Raw genomic sequence first — 21,396 nt, 5'->3', positions numbered from 1 at the left:
TCTGCCCGTGCAGCCAAACACCTTCCATTATTCAACACCACTGAAGCTCTGGTAAAACTGATGGAAACAAGTTAGATTGGAGGTGAATCTCTCCTATGGCTGTGGTCCTCCTGGAGAAAGCTCATCATTTGTGTCAGGCTCATTTGGTAATCCCCTCATTGATCACCTCTGCTGACAGAACAGTACGTCCCCTGGAACCGTGGCGATTCCCCTCCACACAGAATCACACCTAAAGGCTGACGTGAGGCGGTTTGGGCGACCCGTGTGGCTGAATGGAAAGCACAGCTTTAATCATGTTCAACATGCAGCCACACTGAAGGTCCACCCGTCTCCAACTGCTGATGGGAGAAAAATGCTCATTTCCACTTCACTGTGTTTTAAGTGAACTAGACAGTCCATCAGAATTAGATGTCTCCTTCAAGCTGCTGTGGAGTGGGTCTGGTTTGTGCTTCTTGATGAGACAACATGGTGGTTAATGTATCATCTTTGGCCAGCTAAAATCTTCTGAACCACGAGTCCTGGTTGTGGTCTGAGCCACATGGCTGCTCTTTACTGGAGCTTGCAGACACGAACCCTCTGAGAAATAAGGAGAACATGGATGTAAATACTAACACTAAAGTCAGAGCCTCATATGTCCCACTTAGGATTAGTTTGAGGGCCAACGTGACCACAAAAGCCTTCTGCTAAATAAATATTAAGCATTACAGACTTGAAATAAAACACGATGGGCTTTGAGAAACCTCAGTGTTTTACTTTGAAATGTACCCATGGAACTGGGCTTCTGAGCAGATAAAACAATTAGAACATATCTTTACATGCAGGGACTTTTAGCTATACCATCACTGACCACTTCATCAGGTACTCATTTAACTGCCTTTTAACTAGAGCCAATCACACAGCAGATGCTTCATGCATGTGGATGTGGTCAAGTTCAAACAGAAGATAGAACTTTGAAAGTGTCCGTCAGTGCTGGCCAAGCTGGTGGGAGTGCATCCCCTCATGACCACACAGACCCATCTTCTGATGGCCCCTTCTAGCAGGATAATGCACCATGCCACACAGCTCAGATCATCTCTGGTTTCTGGAACACAACCATGAGTTCACTGGGCCCCAACAGCCTCAGACCAGTCCAGAACATTTGAGATGTGGTGAAACGGGAAGGTTCTCATCTTGGATGTAACTGATGCCACCATGTCAGAATGGACCAGACCTTGTTGAATCGGACATGAAGCCAGCTCTAGAAATATAGTCCTATTAGAGTAGTACGCTATCATGTTAACATCTTTTGTAGACTGAGGCCTTATTCTTCTCATGCTCTTTAACTGGAGATCGTGATTGCTTTCTAATATTAAATCATGGTACATTAGTTTGATTATTAGGATCACAATTCATTAAATTTTTCTAAATGAAATATTCCCAGTTCTTAAAATATTAATATAAAAAACAGGAATAAATCTTCATATTTTAAAGACAAAATAGCATTGATGCATTAAATTAGTCACAGCTGGAGTGAAAAAAAAAATGGTTTTGAGTTCATCTGTAGCTCAATGATTAAAACGACAATATTTTGATCTAATCCAGTGTGGATGAAAAGGCTTGTTTACTTTCCGTCAGGAAAATAAAGAAAAGGCACAGCTGACAAAGTGTAAAAACTTTAATTAGCAACTGTATGCAAACACACACACACACGCGCGCACACACACACCCACACTGGCTCTTCTCCTGAAAGCTTTGCATGAGTGATCTTAAGGCATAAACATGAGTAACAATAAAGACAACATAAAAACAGATCTGTCAACAGGTTTTTCCACCAAATACAAAAATATGTCCTTTAAAAACAAAGTCCCACTTTGATGCTACAGCTGCTCCTGTTGGCCGAGAAAGAACAGAGAATCACATTTTCACGTCTGAGAACTCAAATGACAGTAGATAAAACTCAACAATGGCTCAGAACGGGTTCACATTGATGAATCGAACCAGAGCTGCAACGTGTCAGAGAGGTATACCTATTAGGACCCATTTCCCTTTCCTCGGTTGGCTAGGAAATGGAACGTTTGAGGGAGTGAAACCTGTGAGGACAGACTCGTTGGACGGCTTCTTTTCAAACTCTAAATGCTACAACAAAAAACTTATTTTATGCCCAGAAATATAAACTTAATTTGTTTCCTGCTCAAAAGCAACATGGTTTGTCCTGAGTTTCTGACTTTCACATGTCAAACATGGTAAGTAGCGCACGAGAAGATTCAAAAGATTCACAAAGGAAAGTTATTTTAAGCACTCGCTAATGGTTTGATTTTCAAGCTTTTTTCACAACATTTCAGTCATTACGGAGTGGTTTAGAACAAAAACACAAGCATGTAATCAGTATTTACACACAACACTTTCACACAGAAACACAGGGGATTTAAAAAGCCCCAGAATGATCTGACATTTTCATTCTTAACTGATCGTCAGTGAGAGACAAAAATGAAGCCTTTGCATTTCTGTACCAGCATGTGAGCGCAAGCAGACCTTCGGTCCTGCCCGACGTCTCCTGTCCTCCTGAGGGACAGCGACACACTCTTTGAGCCTTAACGGCCAGAGGTGTGGTCTTCCTGAACCCCAGCAGAGGCTCATCAGGACTTATAGTCTGGAGAGTAGAGGCGTGGCCTGGGGCTGCTGTTAGGACTGGCCCTGGGCAGCACACGGCTGTAGGAATTCACCACAGGCGAGTCGAAACCTGAAACCGTGTCAGATATTAAATCACCAGTAAATGAGGCAAACTTAGATAAATAAAAACCCTCATCTCTGTTTCCTTCTGTGACGTGTCAGCAGATAGAGAGAAGCAGTCAGCTGAACCGCTAACCCAGGGACTAAAAATGTCAAAGACGAAGCGCTCTAAGAACTCACTTCTTGTTTTTAAAAGTCTGTTGAAAACTTATAATTTAAATTAATTAATAACAGGTCTAAATGATTATAACCTTCGTGGATTGTGAACGTAAACCTTTTAATGCAACCAGTCAATACAAAACAAACTTTAAATAACTGAAAGGCCGTTGCTGCAGCAGGGATCGTAGTTTGGAAACAAATGTGAGTTGTTTCTATAATTTTATTGGTTTAGTCCTTTGGTCCTGACTGAGTGGAATCACGCAGCCTTCAAGGCTGAACAAAAACACAGAGGTCAGCTGAAAACGCGGCTTAGTGGTTATAAAGTGCCACAGCAGAGTGGTCCTACCTGTGACAGGTGGTGGTGTCCTCTGGATGAATGCAGGGTGATAGCTTTGTTCCTTTGGTGAGAACATGGAGTGGAGAACTGCAGGGGGAAATGAAATGACTCAAGTATCTTAAGCTGTAAAAACAGGAGTCCTTTAGTCCTAACTTCAGTACATTTGATATTTCAGAATATAGAGAAAACAGAAGAACTCCAGCTGTCGTAGTGTTCCTTACAGGTGCAGCTGGGAGCCGATCACACTAATCTCACTCATTTGCATGTTTCATCTAAGCTACTTATCACATGTTTACTTCTGCAGCTACAACAGCACTACCCTGCTCCATGTTTGAACCTTGGCATGAAGAAACACGGCTTTAGCTGCTTTCCTTTCCATTTAGCAACTGTCTAACTCAGAAGTTATGCTACTTACACCTACAGTTATATCAACAGGCACCCCAGCCAGCTACTCCGCTGTATTAGCTCGTTGCAGTTAGAACTGCACTAGTATAGCGATATGATGACTCACAGCGATGTGACAGACCCACGATGCACCCGTAAAATGTTTAACCACAAAAAGGTCACACATTCATGACAATAAATCTAAAGCTCTCAACACACTCGATGAAGGCCCGATTAAAATGTTTTTTAGAACACAGAAAACATAGAAACACAAAAAGTTATTTTTTAAACTTGGGATTTAAATTTGATCAATTTTAAACCATCAAATGTGGCACACACACACACACACACACACACTTGTTCTTTACACGAGGTGACCCACCTATAATGACGATAGCTGTTCCAGCCAGCAGGGCAAATAAGGTGCAGAACATGGTCTGGTAGGAGTTAATGAAGCTGTGCAGGGACGTCCCTCCCTCCATGACACCGGCTGAAGCAGAAGCTGCTGGGAGCATCACAACAAGACAGACGGACATCCTAAACCTCTTTGATAACACGCCACACATCAGTTATGTATCCCAGGGAGGGATGATCATGTTGATATCTGATTAATGTCTGAGTTCCTGCCTCCAGCAGAAAGTTTCCACTGATCTTTTAGCAGCCTTATAAGGTTTTGTTCAGCTGAAGAAAACACGGATGCGTTAAAACTTTTAGCAATGCAAAGGAAGGTGTGAGGAATGTGACAAGAAATTGGCATTGAAGGAATTTCTGACCTTTCTTAGCAGTGCTGAGGTCAGCTGCATGAACAACAGTGACTGGGATGATGAGGTTCTGGCCAGAGGATGCACTGCTGATAATAACAGAAGCTAAAGCTGCTGACTGAAGGTCCACAGCATGAACAGAGTACTTGGAGAAACTGGGGAAACCTTGGTGGACCTCCCTTTCTTCCACAGTGATGCTGGGGGAACTGGACACCACCTGAGAACATCAAACAGTGTTTATCGCCGATGCGTCAAGGCCTTTCTTCTGCTGAAGAACCCCTTCTATGCCTCACCTCCATGTTAGAGAGGATGGCCATGGGGCCGTAAACCAGGAACTCAGCAGATGGGTGGAGGCTGGACAGCAGCAGCTCGGTCTGGTCCGAGTACAGGCCCAGTTCTACAGGCAGCCTGCTGCCGACTTGTTCTCCAGAGAAGGAACTGCCTTCTAGGCTGGCCTTCACCAGCAGGTTGGTCATGGACGTGCTGAGCAAACGGGTCTGTAGATCAGTCATAGGCTGCAGGGTTATGGAGCAGGTGTAGAAGCCTGGGGGTGTAAAAGGATGATGTCAGAATGGATGATTCAAGGTTTCCCACCAACACGGTGCGGTCACAGAGGTGGTTCAGTCCAATGGGTTTTTAGGTTCACACACATCTGGATCCCAACAGAGATAAAGGGCCGGGGGAGGTCCCAGACATCATTGGTCCATAGCTGGACACCTTTAACTCATTCGCTGCCAGCGGTTTTCAGCTTTTTTACAGTTTTTTTTAAGAGCCAAAGAATGTTGCGCTCTAGGATGATGTAGACGCCAAAACAACCAAAACAACCAAAACAAAGCGGAGACTCACCTCTTACATCAGGAAGAATCCGCGCGTTTCGAGCGTTATCCGTTCTTTCATAACCCGTTGTTGAATTGTGATCGGCAGAAGCTTTTCCGGTTCGCGCCTCACTTTTGTTTTACAGCAGCGGCCAAAACGATCTCCTAACACATGGATGTTCTGCTTCCTGATCGTGTGACGTGTGACGTATGCAGATGACGATCGGCTTTAGAGCTGGGATGTTTGTTCTCACGGTGCGGGGGCTCGTTCCGACGCCCACACAGTAAAAAAATGCAAATGATGACTTTAGTCGTCAACGGCAGTGAATGAGTTAAAGGTCCCAGCTAAACTCCTTCCTTGGGTCACGCAGGGATTGATTAGACTCTTGTAAATGCCCCCCCCCCCCCCCCCCCCCATGCAACGCGCCTACATTAACTGTGTCCACAGTAGATTTAAATGCACTTCTATTCTGCACAACGGTAAGAAAATGTGAAAGTTTAACAACGAATAACTGAGTTGAGAAAACGGAGAAATATGTTTGAACTCTGCTAAATTCTGTTTGGTAGGCAGTATGCTGCCCCCCCCCGACCCCACCCACTGGTGCCGATCCTTACGTTTCACCTAAAGGTGAAATAAAAAAGTAAAGGACACATGGGGGGTTTATGCAATATCTATGCATGTAACTATGATCAGAGGCATCCGAATATTGTTGGTTTTATAGCGAGCGGGTGGCCATGACTCCTTCAGATTAGTCTCACCAGTGCTGGAGTCAAAGCTGACGTGTGTTCTGAAGACATCATTAGCAGAGAAGTCCACAGCGTCCCCATTAGTGAAGCTCAGAGGACAGCTTACAGATGTTTCTGGCTGCAGCTGTGAAATAGCATCTATCTGCGTGGAGGAGCAGGTTCCTGTGGATCCATCAGAAGCACATTAGTGACACATACAAACAAATAAATATCCACCTACTGTATTTAATCATCAGTTTGGGGAATCATTAATAAAAACCTGAACAAAGGTTTTACATGAATGCCGTTTGATATTATTTACCATTGAAACTAATTCTGTATAAAACTAAAACCACAGAAAGGCTGCTCGACTGTCCTCGTTTTAAAGCTTTCTCATAAGCTTTGATGTTTAAGATGCAATAAAGAAGATTAAAAGAGATGTTCTGCTGCTGTTTATTGGCTCTGAGCAGTTGCCAGGCAACCAGCAGACTTTTTAGGAAGTTGCCCGTTTTTCACAACCTATAATAGATCATCTCAGTTTAATTTGTCAAAATTATCATTTATTTTTGTACTAATTTAAAACCTGAGGAGGCAGGCTCAGGTAAAATCTACAGAGGGTCAGTCTGGCGTTTGCTCATCTCCACCTCAAGCTGCTGAACGTTGGTGTTATTGATGAAAAACAAGTGTGTTAAGCTAAAGTCTCAACCTTAAACCACTCCCTTAAATAATGATTATCTTCTGCAGTCAGGACTTCCTGTTCGAGCACAGTGGTTAATAGAAATCCTTACCGATGAGGTTGGTTCCCCTTTCTCTGGTCGTAAGTAGAACCTTTGTCTCTTTGCCAGCCCTGACAGGCGTAGCTTGAGCCATGGCTGTAGTCTTAGTTGGTGCTTCTACAACAACCTTCAGATACACATAAAATACTTTATAAGGATTGGAGTACAACTCTCTCTGGTCAACTTCAAATAAAGAAATGTACAATTTACACAAATAAATAAAAAAATATATACAGTTTTGCACATTAGGCTTGATAACATGAACACAAGCATTCAGGTATGTCACCTAGCTGGTCAGTGACACACAGCAGATGGAGAAACACCCATGCCCATAACTGACCTCTCTGTACGTTTTCAAAAGGCCAGGTATTTCATAGTAAACAGTAACTGTCCCAGAGTCTCTGGCTACGGCTGCACCACTTTTAGGATCCACCTGAAGAACACCGCTAGCAGAGGAGCTCCATGCACCGTAAGCCCCTACAGAGAAGGAACTATCGTCAGCAGCTTTTAGGAAGTAAAGGAGAAGCTCAGGAGAAAATGGGACAGAGACTCACGGGCCTCCGGCCAGAAACACGCAGGTAGAAAAACAAACCAGATGGAGATCCCACCACAAAGCAGAGCACATAACAGATGACCACACTCACCAGCATAAAGGTTAAAAGATCTTCCTGAACACTCACCATCTGGACTTGTCAACTGGACATGAAAGCAGACCACATCTCCCACCAGCAGCTTGTTGGACTCATCTACACTGATGGCGTGCTGGACAGGAACTGGAACATAGTCCGCTACGCCCATGTTTTCCTCGTCCCACACAGCTAGAAGAGTGAGACCCACGTTGACGGTCCTCACTGTTAGGGTGTGGTTAGTGGGTCCGACTCCTACCTGCACAAGGTCGTCTCTGTGGGGGGGGACAACACACAGGTCACACCGAGGCTACGGATAGGTGCTGCTGCATCCTAAAACAGATTATTTTACATAAAGCAACACGAGGTTTCAGCTAAGCTTCATTTATGATCCTTCTCCGTTCTGTTGGGTTAAGCCTCTCATAGAGCAGCACCGGCAGCCCAGCTCCACATCATCACTCTGTCCAATTACCAAAAACCCCAAAGGGAATCAGATACTGTAGGTAAACCCTGCATAGCTCTGGTCACATTCTCCATTTCATCTGTAAAAGTACAACACACCATTTAATACTCACCGTTTTCCTTTTTCTCTAAAAGCCTCCATCCTAAACAAACAGGACGAGCTGTTCCAATCTCCGATACCAGTCAAGTGCAATTGCTCCCTTAGAGACCCAGAAGGATTTAATCACAGGCCGGTAATCTTAGTTCCCACACTAGGAGGATTTCACAGCTTATTTTGGTACTTTTCCTTTTAAAACTGTCTCAGCAACTGGAGAATCATCTAAGAGCATCAGCTGATTGTGATGGAGTCCCTCATTCATACAGCAGCTCCACTCGTCTCTGTTCATTTAGCTCGCTCACTGGGGTGAGCTGGGGTTGTGGGGGCAGGCCGGCTGATTTCATTTGTGAACTCCCACAGAGATTACCACTACACACACTACAATGACCCCCAGCTGCTGTGGTCAGTATGAACAGATATTAACTTAAAGAGCGAGCTAGAGCTGCAACAAACGATTATTTGGATAATCGATTAATCGGATGGGGTCTCGACACGATTAATCGGATTACATGGGGAAATTTTTAAAAACTGCTAGGGAAACGTTATTTCTCTCCTTCCTTCACTTTATTTAACACAACATTATTAGAAAACAGTTCAATAGCAGAAAAACAACATGCCATCACCTAAATTGTCTTATAAGGTGTATAGACAGAGACCCTAAGCTACATCTATCTGTGACCTAAAATGCTTGGTCCAATTAAACAGCTTAAGGGCAATTCTCATCTGTTTTGTTTGATCTCATCTGTAGACATTTATTATAACTGGGGATGTCAAACAACTAATTTTTAAATGTAATTAAACATAGGCTGTGAATTAATCAAAATTGATCACTATTTCCAAAAATGACTGAAAAAATAAGTTGTCCCACACTCCATGGAAACTTTCAGAGAATCCACAAATAGTGGCTTTCAAATGGTTTTGTTACTTTCTGCAAGTTTAGAAAAGCAGCAGATGAGACAGCATGTCTGATAATTTAGTTTTTCATCTGATAATATTAGAGCATGTCAGTAATGTCTGAGGGGCTTTTATAAACACTGTATAACTAACACTACTGGAGAGGGTATGAATTACACAGAGGCTTCTGGGGAGCCCAGTGGGGTGGGGGGGTGGGGGGTCATTTTGCCTTGGCCCCCAAAATGTCTTGAAACGGCCCTGGGTGTGTGACTGAGTGTTGAAGGTGACCTGAATAGTATCAAATTTATAAATATTACATGTGTGTAACTTATTGTTTTATAGGTAAAAACATGTAGTGGAGATAAATCTATCTACATTTTACTTTTCAACACTTTGTTTTGTTGTTTTTATTGAACTATTTTCCTGTCCTGTCTGTCTCATCTTCCTGCATCTCCTCTTAATTCTCCAGAAAAACTGCTGCCTGGATTCTTACTTGTTCACCTCATCAGTTACTTCTGAGCAGATCAAAGGGATCTCCTGACCACAAAGCGCAGAGCGCGTTTTCGATGCTGCGTGAGGTGAAATCACTGCAGCACAGGTGATGAGCTCCGCAGTAGCAGAGCGCTGCAGGCACAAATAAGACAGAAAATAGACAACATGTGCAGACATGAACGATCGTGTGCTAATTATAGTTTTTTGGTTGCGCCACTTTGCGAATGGACCGTGCGCTGGAAGCAGCTGCCTGGATCGCTGCGTAACAATGCGCTGTGCCGCTCTCTGCTCAAAAGAGTCCAAAAATGATATAATATAGAAAACTTTTTTTCCGGCTCCCCGGATGTGTAGGATATACAGCTCCCTCATAATTCGATCCCTGCTCCTGGATGAAAAGCCGGACATTTTCATCAATACAAGAACCCGCAGTCCGGACGCGCCGGACAGAGAGTGAAAAGTGGACAAGTCTGGGGAAAACGGAACGTACGGTCACCATAGTCCTCATAAAGTGGGAAATTATAGATACAGTATTGTGCTCGTGCCCTGGGCCCTTTAGAGTTCGTGGGCCCTGGGCAATTGCCCAGTTAATCCGGCCTTGGGCGGAACCGGTTCGCAGCAGCGCGAGTCCCCCCGCTCATTTAATAAGCGTCGCGCTCACGACTTTAGACTCTTTTTTTACGAGCTTAGGGCATGTCTAGCCTGTGTAATAATCCGGGACTTGGATGAATCACTTTTGAAAAGTTTTTAATTTACCCGGACACAGAGTTCTCTCCGCTGATGATCCCGACATGCTTGCGTTTAAGACGCTGCATCATCCCATGCAAGTCTGACCTAAACGTTGCAGGTAACGCATGTCTTCGCCTGATTTAACTGAAAATGCTCCCAAACTTAAAAAGCTTTTACTTTTTTGACTCTCGCTGCTTCTGCCATGTTCCTCTTCCAAACAACTGCTGGCTCTCCCTCGCGCTGATCTGTCTGCGCGCAACGGTGGGCGGGAAGGGGGGGGGCGCTTTTGGAAGAGTTGTGCGACACAACGAATCGATGACGCAATTCGTTGCCAACGCTTTTAGTAATCGATTTTCATCGAATTTATCGATTCGTTGTTGCAGCCCTAGAGCGAGCAGCCGTATGGTCAAACCGTGGGATGCTTTCACCTGTTATTAATTATTTGCTCATTGTTACAAATGAATGAGGTGTAGTGTTGAGTTTATTGTGTAACCCCAACCCCAACTGTACCAAACCTCATAACTAGACCACGAACATGAGTTTGTAAAACCCAAAATATGTCAAATCAATAGATTTTGAGGGAAAAATTGCATTAAATCTTCTTAGAAATGCTGGAACAAAACCATGTGGGATGACGTTTCTGCTGCTTTCATCCATCTGATTTAATTCTGGCAATTATTTACAATTATGACAATTATCTTAAACATTAGTAATTATATGATTGAGTGTTGCCTGTGGAAGGCTGATAGCTCTTATTTATTTGTTCTACCAGTTACGCGTCATGCCCCGCCCCCCTCCTCGACCCTACCATGTCCGCTGTCACAAACGGTGCAACGAAGCTAGAGCCCTCCATCAGATAGAATTCAAATAGAAGTCTTTGAAACCACCCCATGCTGCTACATGAGGCTGTTCTGATTATCAACCAGGGAAGATGATTAAGTTCAGGTTTGTGTCTATCTGACAGCTGCTGAATGGATAGTTTTAGCCGTGTTTCACTAACGAGGCATTGATCCAGAGTCAGAATATCTTAAAACACTGAAAGGAAACTGCTGCACTGGCTGTCAAATGATTACAAACAGGATGTAATCAAAGAATCAGCCAAACTGTCAATGTTGGTCTCCACTTAACGAGCTTCCACACTGGCAATGCGCATGTGTGTGCGTGTGTGTATGTGTGTGTGTGTGTGTGCGTGCGTGTGTGTGTGTGTGCATGTGTGTGTGTGTGTGAGAGAGAGAGAGAGAGAGAGAGAGAGAGAGAGAGAGAGAGAGAGAGAGAGAGAGAGAGAGAGAGAGAGAGAGAGAGAGAGAGAGAGAGAGAATCTCAGAGATGAGACTGAACTGTCCAGCATCTCTTTGTATTTAATTTCAGATGAATGAATTTTCTGTCATCTGAAAAGTAACCAGAGCTAAAGACTCTAAAAGATCACATCTCCACCGTCCTTCACCATGAACCCACTCTTGAGAATCCACCATGTTTCATTTAGACGCATCTCAAGGCGACTGACCTGTTCGTAGAAAACGTGAGGCGGGAATTGGAGCTGTGAAGGACTTCTCCTGAGCTAGCATGAAAGTGAACAGTGAAGGTGAGCAGGACTCCCAGGGGAAAGGCCCTCAGGCCGTCTCTGGTGTGGGTGTAGAGGACAGGACTGGTACTGAAGCGGACGTAGGACACGGGCACCACCTGAGAAATAAATCAAAGCACTGGTGTTGTAATCAGTGACTGCAGATGAAATATGGTTAATATTATTTATACAAATGTGTGTGATCGTCTTGAAGGGGGCAACAGAAATAAATATAAACTTTGTCGTACAAACCACTTAAAATGGTTTTGTAATCTAAAAACTGCTCATTTCTGAAAGGACAGTGGACCACAGACTGATCTATTAAATAGCTTTTAAAACGATGTAATCACTCTAACCAAAAACATCTGTGTCCAGGTGGAAACCCAGCTCCACATGTGGACATACTGTTGGACACCATCTGATCAATGCCTTTGACAAAAGGCCAAAAAATGGATTTATAGCAAATACATTGTTCCTAAAAGCACACGTTGCTCCTGAACTGACCTTCACAGTGAGGATGAGGGTTTGATTAAAGCCAAAAGTCTCTTGTGAGGTGATCAGGAGTGAAGAAATGCCAGTATGACAGCCAGAGGACAGGAAGCCCTTATCGTCAACTTGAGCGACGACAACATGATCGGGGCAATCAAGCATCCGATAGGAGAGAGCTCCTACACCATCCCTGTTAGACAAAGAAAACAGGAGTTTTTGATCGCCACCCATCGACTAAAGATTTTACTCATTACTCAGGCTCATTTAAAGTATATGCAAGCCTGGATTATTTTTTTATGTTCAATGCAGATAGATTTAGGGTCAGGGAATGCGATATATTGACAAGGGATTTATCTGATCATAGCTCTATCTCTTTATCTCTACTGGTGGCTTCGAAAAAGCGTACCGCTCTGTGGAAAATTAATTCACACCTATTTAATGATTCAACTGTAGTTTCCAAAATAAAGGAGGACATTAAAGATTTTTTGGAAACTAATGACACGGGAGAGGTATCCCCAACTATTCTATGGGACACGCTCAAAGCGGTAATAAGAAGTAAATTAACTTCTATCGCCTCCCACTTTAAGAGGATCAAAGGGCAGAAATTAGACGATTTACAGGTGAATTTAAAGTTGAAACAGCAGGCAGATGTTGACTCCCCAACTCCTACTACGAAGCAGGAAATCAGGCATTTACAGGGTGAAATAAATGATATTTATTTATACACAAGAGGCCCAAAACAATAATCTTTTTGAGGCAGTAATATTACGAGTTAGGAGGGAAATCTGTAAAATACCTGGCTTATAAATTACGCAAAGGGAGGAAAATGCGATCTACCAAATCAAAGATCCCAAAACTACTAATCTGTTAACAAAATTAGAAAACATCCACCAATGTTTTGAAATTTACTTTAGGGAATTGTATTCACAACCTACTGCGACAGAGGAGTAGCCTAGTGAACTAGACCAAATTCTTGCTTTGCAAAGAATGCATTTATTTAGTCTGGCTTGCCAGGCTAACAGAGGAGAGTAGTACTGACGCCTTTCTTAGTTCTTTAGAACTACCTGCACTCCTGGGTCCCCAAAATGAGTATTTACGTCACCCCATTTCGGCAAGGGAAATTAATACAGCTATCTCCAGACTAAAACCAGGAAAGGCAGTGGGCCCGGATGGTTTCAGTTCTCATTGGTATCACTGTTTGAGGGCAGAATTAGTCCCCATACTTCTTAAGTCATTTAATTGCACCCTACAGGAGGGAGTAATCCCACCATCTTGGAGGGAAGCAACTATTTCTATTATCCCAAAAGAGGGAAAAGATAGGCAAGAATGTGGGAGCTACTGTCCAATCAGCGTCCTCAACCTGGACTGCAAATTGTTTACTGCCATTCTTCCCCGTAAGCTGGAAAAGCTGTTACCTGACCTCATTAACCTAGATCAAACTGGTTTTATTTGCCATAGACAAACAACTGACAATATTAGAAGAATCCTATACATCTCTACTCAATTACAACAAAACAAAACCCAATCAATCATAGGTAGTCTAGACGCGGAGAAAGCCTTTGACTCTGTCAGATGGGTATTTTTGTGCAAGGTCCTGGGGAAGTTTGGTTTTCAAGATGGGTTTATTAGAGTAATCCAAGCTCTTTATGATCGGCCGTCAGCTCGTATAAAGGTGAAAGGTGATTTGTCTAAGCCTATTGTTCTGCAGCGGGTTTGTAGGCAGGGGTGCACAATCTCGCCACTTCTTTTCGACCTATTTATAGAGGTTTTGGGTCAATCAATTAGGCAAAATTATAACATTAAAGGTGTTACTCTGTCAGGAGTGGAGCATAAAGTAGTAATGTTTGCTGATAATGTAATGGTCTGCCTGGAGGATCCAGAGAGGTCATTTAGTGAATTGATGTCTACTCTCACTAATTTTGGAATGCTATCTGGCTATAAGATTAACATCTCCAAAACACAGGTGACAACGCTGAATTATTCAGCCTCCATTGCCCTACGTAGGAAATTCAAGCTCAACTGGGATAATGAGAAAATTAAGTACCTAGGAATATACCTAACAGCGGACCTTTCTGGGCTCTTCCAGGCAAACAATGAGTCAATATCTGCGGGTATATAAGCTGATCTGCACAGATGGAATCTGGTCCCTTTCCTGAGTCTCAGTTCCAGGGCAACAGCAATCAAGATGAATGTGCTCCCCAGGCTGCTCTAACTCTTCAGAAATTTGCCAGTAGATATGAGTGACCACCAGTTCATTGAGTGGGTTAAATGGATATCAAGATTTATCTGGCAAGGCCGAAAGCCAAGGATTAAGTACACCACCCTCCAGCTTTCCAAGGAAAAGGGAGGACTGGGTCTCCCCTGCCTCAGGAACTATTACTACGCAGCTCAGATAACCCCCCTTCTATTCTGGTGTGACAAATCATACGTGGCTAGGTGGAAGGAACTGGAGTCTAACTTGTCAGTCTGCTTCCCCTGCAGGCTGCTATTGCAGACAAGGGTCTAATGTGCCGGCTGGAAGGGCTGGGCAACCCCTGGCTGGCCCACACCCTTCAAGCCTGGCAGGGGGTAATCAACATTTGTGGGCTACAGAAAATGTTAAGAATTTTTAGGTGGTTTGCCTTTGATTCAGATTTCGCTCCAAATAGACAAGACTCTTATTTAAATCATGGATGAATTATGATCTCACATTTCTTTCTCTTACCCATAGAAACACTGTTATCAGCTTTGAGAACTTACGAAACAAACATGCATTGACACATTGTGACTTTCACAGATATTTACAGTTGAGATCATATATCATTCATGAGTGCAAATTGACTGATTTTACAGATGCTGAGTCACATTTTTCCCTCATCTTGAAATGTGCTTTAACTATTGGGCCATTCCCATCTGTACCGGGTCGGCCCGGGCCGGGTAGCGTAGGTTGTTTACATATCTGGGTGGCCTGGTATTTTTCCGGGCCAACCAAGGCCCATTCTCAGCCCTCTTCTCGAGGGGGTCTGCTTCAGGCCGACCAGGGCCAACACACCCACTGCTGACAGCAAATTCACACCTTCCATTAGAGCAAGCCTCTGATTGGTGGGTAGAATCGGCCCACATGGGCTGAAGGCAAGGATGTGTGGAATCAACCGGGCCAGGCTGGGGCCGACCGGGGCTACCCGGCCCGGGCCGACCCGGTACAGATGGGAATGGCCCATATGACACCAACTAAATCGATCTCAAAACTATACAAAACCATCTCTAGTGCCGGTGAGGCAAACACTTTTCATATCAAGGACAAATGGGTGAGGGAATTGGGATCTGATATTTCCTTAGAGTGGAGCAAAATTTGGTCTTTCCAGTGGTCAACGTCCAGCTCAGAGAGCTGGAGGGAACATGGCTGGAAGAATATTATAAGATATTTCAAAACGTCATATCAGCAAAGATATCAAGGCACCCATACGCCGTGCTGGAGACAATGCGGCGCTACTGCTGCTAATCATTTGCATATTTTTTGGGACTGTCCCTGGTTAAAGGAATTTTAGACGGGAGTCCAGACCTCGTTAAATACAGTTGTGAACATTCAAATCCCCTTGGACTTTAAGGTTTTATACATGGGGCTTGTCCCCTTTCTGAAATGTGGGAGTGAGATTAAGTTGGTGCAATTACTCTTGTTGGTGGCATGTAAGAAAACAATAACGAGAAGATGGCTGAGCCCTGTCCTCCCCACACTGGATGATTGGTATGGGATCATTTTAGAGATATTTAGGATGGAAAAACTGACATATTTGTTAAATAACCGGAAGACCAAATTCTATGAAATCTGGAGCAAGTGGATCTTATTCATTTCCCCCTCAAGAGCGGACTTTATGTGACTCAAATGTTAATCAACTTTTTGTAACCTAGCAATTTCATTTCTTTTTTTTGTTAGCAGCACAGGCAACCCCTCAGTTCCTGGTTAGGTTTACTGTTCCATATAAATGTGTTTAACCCTTTAACTATTACAGATTCTCCTCGCGAGCACAGTCTCTTTTCAGTTGTTTAGACATTAAGGGACTCTACTTGTAGACACTCCTCTGTGACGGATGGGATGCTCTTACCGTCCACTACTCATCCTGGATTCAATTGGGGAGGGGGAAAAAACTGGAATGACCATGTTCCTATGTCATTTACATCTGGTCTTGTTTATTGATATATGTTCATTCCAAATAGATTTAATCAAAAAAAAAAAAAGAAAAAAAAAGAAAGAAAGAAAACAGGAGTTTTTATATGTAGAGAATCAAAACCTACTGGCTGGTCCCACTCACCTGTTAGTTTGTAGTTTGAGGGCTGAGTTTGGAGCCATCAGTAACTCTTCTGCTTCTACTTGAGGATTTAGCATGTGCAGCTTGTCGTAGACCTTCATAAAAGCAGTGCGTTGAAACTCAAATTACTGAAGGATTTGAATTGTTCTTTGATGTTGGTGCTCTTGTGACATGTCAGTTTAATACAGTTTGAGGCAGATCTACTGCAGCTAATCTGCTGTGTGATCGCTCCACTAATTTAACAACATTTCTCAGTCATCTGCCATCTACAACAGCAGCTATAATGAAGAAGCAGCAGGGAGACATCATCAGGATAAGAGAAGTACTTCAGAAGAAGAGATTTTGATTATTAAAAAGCAGGTTTTTCCCTCTCCCTTTCGGTGATTAACTGTAGCGCTGTACCTGGATCTGGATCTCATCACTGAGTTCCCTTAGACTCCCTTTAAGCTGCTGCGCCGTTGGGTCAGTCACCCTGAGAAGCACCTTCAGCCCGGTCCGACCCCTCATCTTTCCCGTCACTCTCATGCCAAACTTGTGCTCTGGTTGAAGGTTAATGTTGGCCTGCATAGGACCAAGACCATTATAGCATCAGCACATCAAATAAAAGGGATGAGACAGCAGCGCTAAACGATGACTCAGCAGAAACAGACTATGGGAGACAACATGGTACCTAACAAGCCCCAAACTCCTTTTAAAACAAGAAATTGACTCAGATACAAACATAAATTCATAGAAATGCATTAGGCTGCAACATGTTGGACCAAAGTTGAGTTTAGATTATTATCGTTATGATTGAGACTACCCCGTAAACTGTAGTTAAAACATATTCACATGTTTATCTGTAAAATGTAAATCTGCATTTTCATCTCTGCCACATTAAAAAAGGGAAGGGGTACCTCAGAGTGTCTGGGTTGGACATCCAGAATGTCTCTCTTAGTGGTGGACCAGTAAAAGGTCAGACTAGGCAGAACACTTCCGAAGGAGAAAGGTGTGTGACTACTGGTTAGCCCCATCACGTAAACCGGCATCTAGAACATGAACCCCAGGAGACAAACGATCGTTAGAATATTTCTTTTACATCATTTTATAATTTGATGTTCCATTAAATGATTCCTTGTAGAAGGTTAGGAACCTCAGGTTAATGAAATACTGATACCTGTGCTCCCGTTTTTATTCTGGTGATGGGCGCTCTGATTCGGATGGCGGTCAAAACCACAACCTCCACTTCTACCTGGTCCTAAGAACAATAGAAAATCACATTTTAGACAGAAAAAAAAGCTCAGATGAACCCATCGGTCAACATCACTGACAGACAACTACCTGAGAGACAACCACAAGCTTCCCAGTCTCTGCATCAACAGCTTGGACCAGTCCGGTCACGGTCACGTTGCCAACAGCAACACCTCTAACGTGGCCCATGGCGTTGACAGAAGCTATGTCGTCATCGGAAATAGAGAAAAGGATGTTGGACTGGGGCTGGGGGCCGCCTTCAGACGTGATCTATTACAAGAGAATTAAGGGTTCAGTTAAGAAGCCACTTAAAGAGTTGGTGAAAGACTTTCCAGGACTTAAATCCATGATCTGTTAAAAGCAGTTTTCTACAGAAGTATTATGCGTTCAGCCACAAAAAAATAAAAAGATCAGTTTTTTAAACTTATTTCTTTAAAAATTATCTCGACAATTTGGAAAAACAGAGCTTTTTAATTTTTTTTTGTGGCTGAAAGCAATAAGCTTCTGTAGTTTTCAGCTGAATTCTTCTGAGAGACAAATGAAGCACCAACTAAAACTGGACACACCTGCATCACTGCACCGATTAGCAGAGTCATCCTCCTTGGAATAAGTTTGAAAGGTGGAAAGACCTTAAGAATGAAAAACAATCACCTTATAGCACAAGAGCACCAAAATGTGAATCCTCCTTTTAAAATGACTGAATCCTACCTCTATTTGCTGTGGCGCTGAGGAAACCTTTCTGCTGTTTTTATCCACGACAACGGCGGACAGAGTGGTCTGACCGATGGAGACCCCGTTCACCAGGTAGACCGCTGTATCCTTTTCTGCCAGCTCTGCCACTGGCCTGCAGGACAGGTGTTCTCAAGTTTAGGTCTAGACGTATTTTTCTCTCATGTTCAACCTGAACACAACTTTTTGGATGACTCACTTGAGAGAGACGATTGCAGAAGCTGCTTTGAGTTTGAGATTCATGAACTGGAGGTAGCGGGCTGGGAAGGGCTTCTTTTTATCATCCAACACTCTGACATAAGCCCTCACTGACTTGCCGATCTCCACCTGTAATCAAAAGGAAAAGATGGGATTGAAAATGGAAAGTGTGCTCCTGATGATGAAGAGGAAATGATCTAGCAGGGTTGTGACCCTAAAGGACAAATGATTATGTACACTCACCTTGTCAACCACTCTCACATTGACCTCCAGGATGTCAGAAACATGAACCGTGGCTACGGCCGGTGCTGGAAAAGCCAGGCAGAGATCATGGACCATCACGTTCACCATGCCTGGATGGACTGGAGAAACCTGAACCAAAAGAATCCCAGCTAAAGCCTCCCGTAAACATTTTGGCTGCATGTTTTTTTACATAAATACCGTGTTTTCATAGTTTCCCACCTGAACTGTGCCTTGGGCCTCTCGGAGCACCACCTCTGCGATCCCTTTCACACTGGTGTTGACAAAGAAGTGGCCCGAACCCTCTCGCAAGGCAAGATTCAACTACAAAAAATAAGATTCCTAAGCTGTTTATACACTTTCTAGATACACAAAAATGTCTCAGATGTTTTTATGGAGTGTAAGAGTGGATCCCTGAGCAAAGTCTTAAGCTTGGTTTATGCTTGACGCGTCCACGAGGTCCGCGCGGCAAAATTGCATCATTTTAACAACCACACCCCTCCACCGCGCCTTTGCATGGCCCAAATTTTCCACACCGCGCACCTAGGAAAATTTCTAACCACGCGGACGGTCGGACACAGAAAAACGTGGCGGAATGGCAAGAACTAGTATGGCAGAGGTTCGTAAATACAGACATTTGTATGATTCAGCTCTCAGAGATCGCCGTGATCAACATGTTGTTAATAATTCTTGGAGAGAAATAGCTCGCACTGTCGGAAAAGACGAGGACGCTGTTAAAACTGCTGGAATGCCTTGTTGTAAACAGTAATTTTTACTTCTACTATGGTGTAGTGTTGGATGCATGCTGTAGAGCTCCATGCTGCCCCCTACAGTTTGGGAGAATATTGGCTCACCGCAGAGACAAGCCGCATGAACTATAAACGCTGCAAGTTGTGAAGCGCGTTCCAGCCGCGAGCCGCATCACCAAGCGGAAAGTAAACGTGTCAAGCATAAACCAAGCTTAACACAGGTCAGGTCACTAGTTATTTGACCCCTAGTCCTTCTCAGTAGTCCAGCAGCAGCAGACAGGGTTACAGCACATTTAAATTCATTATCTAGCTGCCACAACGGAGGACGTCACATTCTATTTTAATCTATGGAACATTTTTTAAGCCGGATTACATTATTTTATGAATTTCCTCATCAAAATAGAATTTAGAAATGTGACATTAATTGGAATTATTTTAACATTTAAATAAATTATTGGCCTCACAAAGAAGCTCTTTAAATACTTTGCTTTTATATTTAGAAAAACACAAAACTGCACCATTGATTAACTTTTCTTTTTTCAAAGACATGGTATTTTATTGTGGTTGCTAGGTTAACTTTGGAGGAGCAAATTTTAACTGAATTGAGCTGCATCTGCACCTCTGTGTAAACTAGCTGTTAGCCTTTTCCTGCATAAACCCATCACTCACCCCTGCTTTCCACCGAAGCCGTCAGCAGCACGTTACTGCAGCAGCACGTCGCGTAAGCTGCTGCTTGGCCCCTCCCACGAGACGCAAAGCAGCAGGGGAGCAGCTGTCACCGACGGAGCACGAAGTCACACGAGTGACTTCGTCAGTAAACACAACAACAAGCAGGAGAAAACTACAACATGGTTTGTTTTATGTTCTGTCCGTTTTATAATCGCCAATACGGACCTGAAAAACAAAGGAGACCGCTAGCTAGGTGATAACTTCTCACGGGGCCGCACAGTTAGTAACTTTTTTTAAAGTAAAGCAACCGTAAGGCAGTACGTTTCTTTTTACTGAAAATCTCGGGAGCTTCTCTCGATTTCCGCGTCCGATTTCCTGTCTTTCCTTCCCCAAAAATGTCGAACTTGACCCGTTTCAGAGGCGTCGCGCGTAGAAAATAGAACCGGCGCGTAAGGGCCGCGACATGCTGCTCCTGAGACGCGGCCGACTCGCGCTGCTGACGGCTCCGGTGGAAAAGGTTCTGTTGACCACAGCGGTTCCTATCAGCAGCTATGACGTGCTGCTGCAGTAACGTGCTGCTGATGGCTCCGGTGGAAAGAAGGGGTCACTCACTCGCTCACTCATTTGGGGTATGGCCTCTCCAGCTGTTATCGGGCGAGAGGCAGGTGACACCCACCACAGTAACTCACTCTCACTCACACCCAGGAACAAACCCACACATGCATGAGAACATGCTTACTCCAGGAGAACGGCTGCAGCTGGGATTCTAACGTGTGACTTTCTCACTACGAGTGGCAGTGCCACCAGCTGCGTCACCATGCAGCCCTTTTTACGTTAGCTTGTCATAAAAAAGATCTGGTTTGTGACTGCAGCCATGACAAAACCCACAACAGAAGAGACACAGGTGTTTTAGTGTAAACGCTTTGTTGCTTACCTGCACATCTGGGTGGTTGTAAATGGTCACCATGTCAGGAGAAACCTTCACATCTTCAACCAGCAGAAGGTCCAGTGTGTCTGAGACAGGAGTCAGGGGTTCATACTGTCCAGGACAGGAAAACAGCAGCCAACAGTCATTCAGAGATCACACAACACTGTCACAATCGACGGAAAAATAGAGTGAGGCAGGCTGAGGATTTACTACAAAAAATAATGTTAAAAAGATAACACAAACGCATTTATAGGTACAATTATTTTATCAGAGTGTTGTGCAGCCATGCTGGATGGATGGTATTACAAATACTGTTAATAAAACAGCTATGACAGGGTCTGAGGGTGAAAAGT

General features: G+C 43.7%; 1 protein-coding gene across 2 annotated transcripts in view; it reads right to left on the bottom strand.

Annotated features, from left to right (window-relative positions):
- Window positions 1-2,420: 2,420 nt before the first annotated feature.
- Window positions 2,421-21,396, bottom strand: part of nup210 (nucleoporin 210) — a 35,035-nt gene continuing 16,059 nt past the window's right edge. Inside the window, exons 19-40 of one of the 2 annotated variants that reach the window (XM_015968171.3) lie at window positions 21,050-21,154; window positions 18,920-19,021; window positions 18,701-18,829; window positions 18,459-18,586; window positions 18,239-18,374; window positions 18,097-18,159; window positions 17,621-17,800; window positions 17,457-17,537; window positions 17,197-17,328; window positions 16,703-16,861; window positions 16,304-16,395; window positions 12,030-12,204; window positions 11,469-11,644; window positions 7,348-7,568; window positions 7,008-7,144; window positions 6,680-6,794; window positions 5,925-6,074; window positions 4,644-4,894; window positions 4,363-4,567; window positions 3,972-4,094; window positions 3,215-3,292; window positions 2,421-2,719 (exon numbers count right to left, since the gene is read on the bottom strand). In XM_015968171.3, the coding sequence (XP_015823657.3) occupies window positions 2,616-2,719; window positions 3,215-3,292; window positions 3,972-4,094; window positions 4,363-4,567; window positions 4,644-4,894; window positions 5,925-6,074; window positions 6,680-6,794; window positions 7,008-7,144; window positions 7,348-7,568; window positions 11,469-11,644; window positions 12,030-12,204; window positions 16,304-16,395; window positions 16,703-16,861; window positions 17,197-17,328; window positions 17,457-17,537; window positions 17,621-17,800; window positions 18,097-18,159; window positions 18,239-18,374; window positions 18,459-18,586; window positions 18,701-18,829; window positions 18,920-19,021; window positions 21,050-21,154 (3,042 nt within the window). In that variant the 3' untranslated portion in view covers window positions 2,421-2,615. The remainder of the gene's footprint in view (window positions 2,720-3,214; window positions 3,293-3,971; window positions 4,095-4,362; window positions 4,568-4,643; window positions 4,895-5,924; window positions 6,075-6,679; window positions 6,795-7,007; window positions 7,145-7,347; window positions 7,569-11,468; window positions 11,645-12,029; window positions 12,205-16,303; window positions 16,396-16,702; window positions 16,862-17,196; window positions 17,329-17,456; window positions 17,538-17,620; window positions 17,801-18,096; window positions 18,160-18,238; window positions 18,375-18,458; window positions 18,587-18,700; window positions 18,830-18,919; window positions 19,022-21,049; window positions 21,155-21,396) is intronic. The other variant, XM_015968172.3, reaches the window with a different exon arrangement.

This window comes from Nothobranchius furzeri, chromosome 15 (assembly GCF_043380555.1).
Source record: "Nothobranchius furzeri strain GRZ-AD chromosome 15, NfurGRZ-RIMD1, whole genome shotgun sequence".
NCBI classification, from domain to species: domain Eukaryota; kingdom Metazoa; phylum Chordata; class Actinopteri; order Cyprinodontiformes; family Nothobranchiidae; genus Nothobranchius; species Nothobranchius furzeri.
The sequence above is the reverse complement of the archived record's forward strand: the minus strand, read 5'-3'. Positions and strand labels throughout refer to the sequence as shown.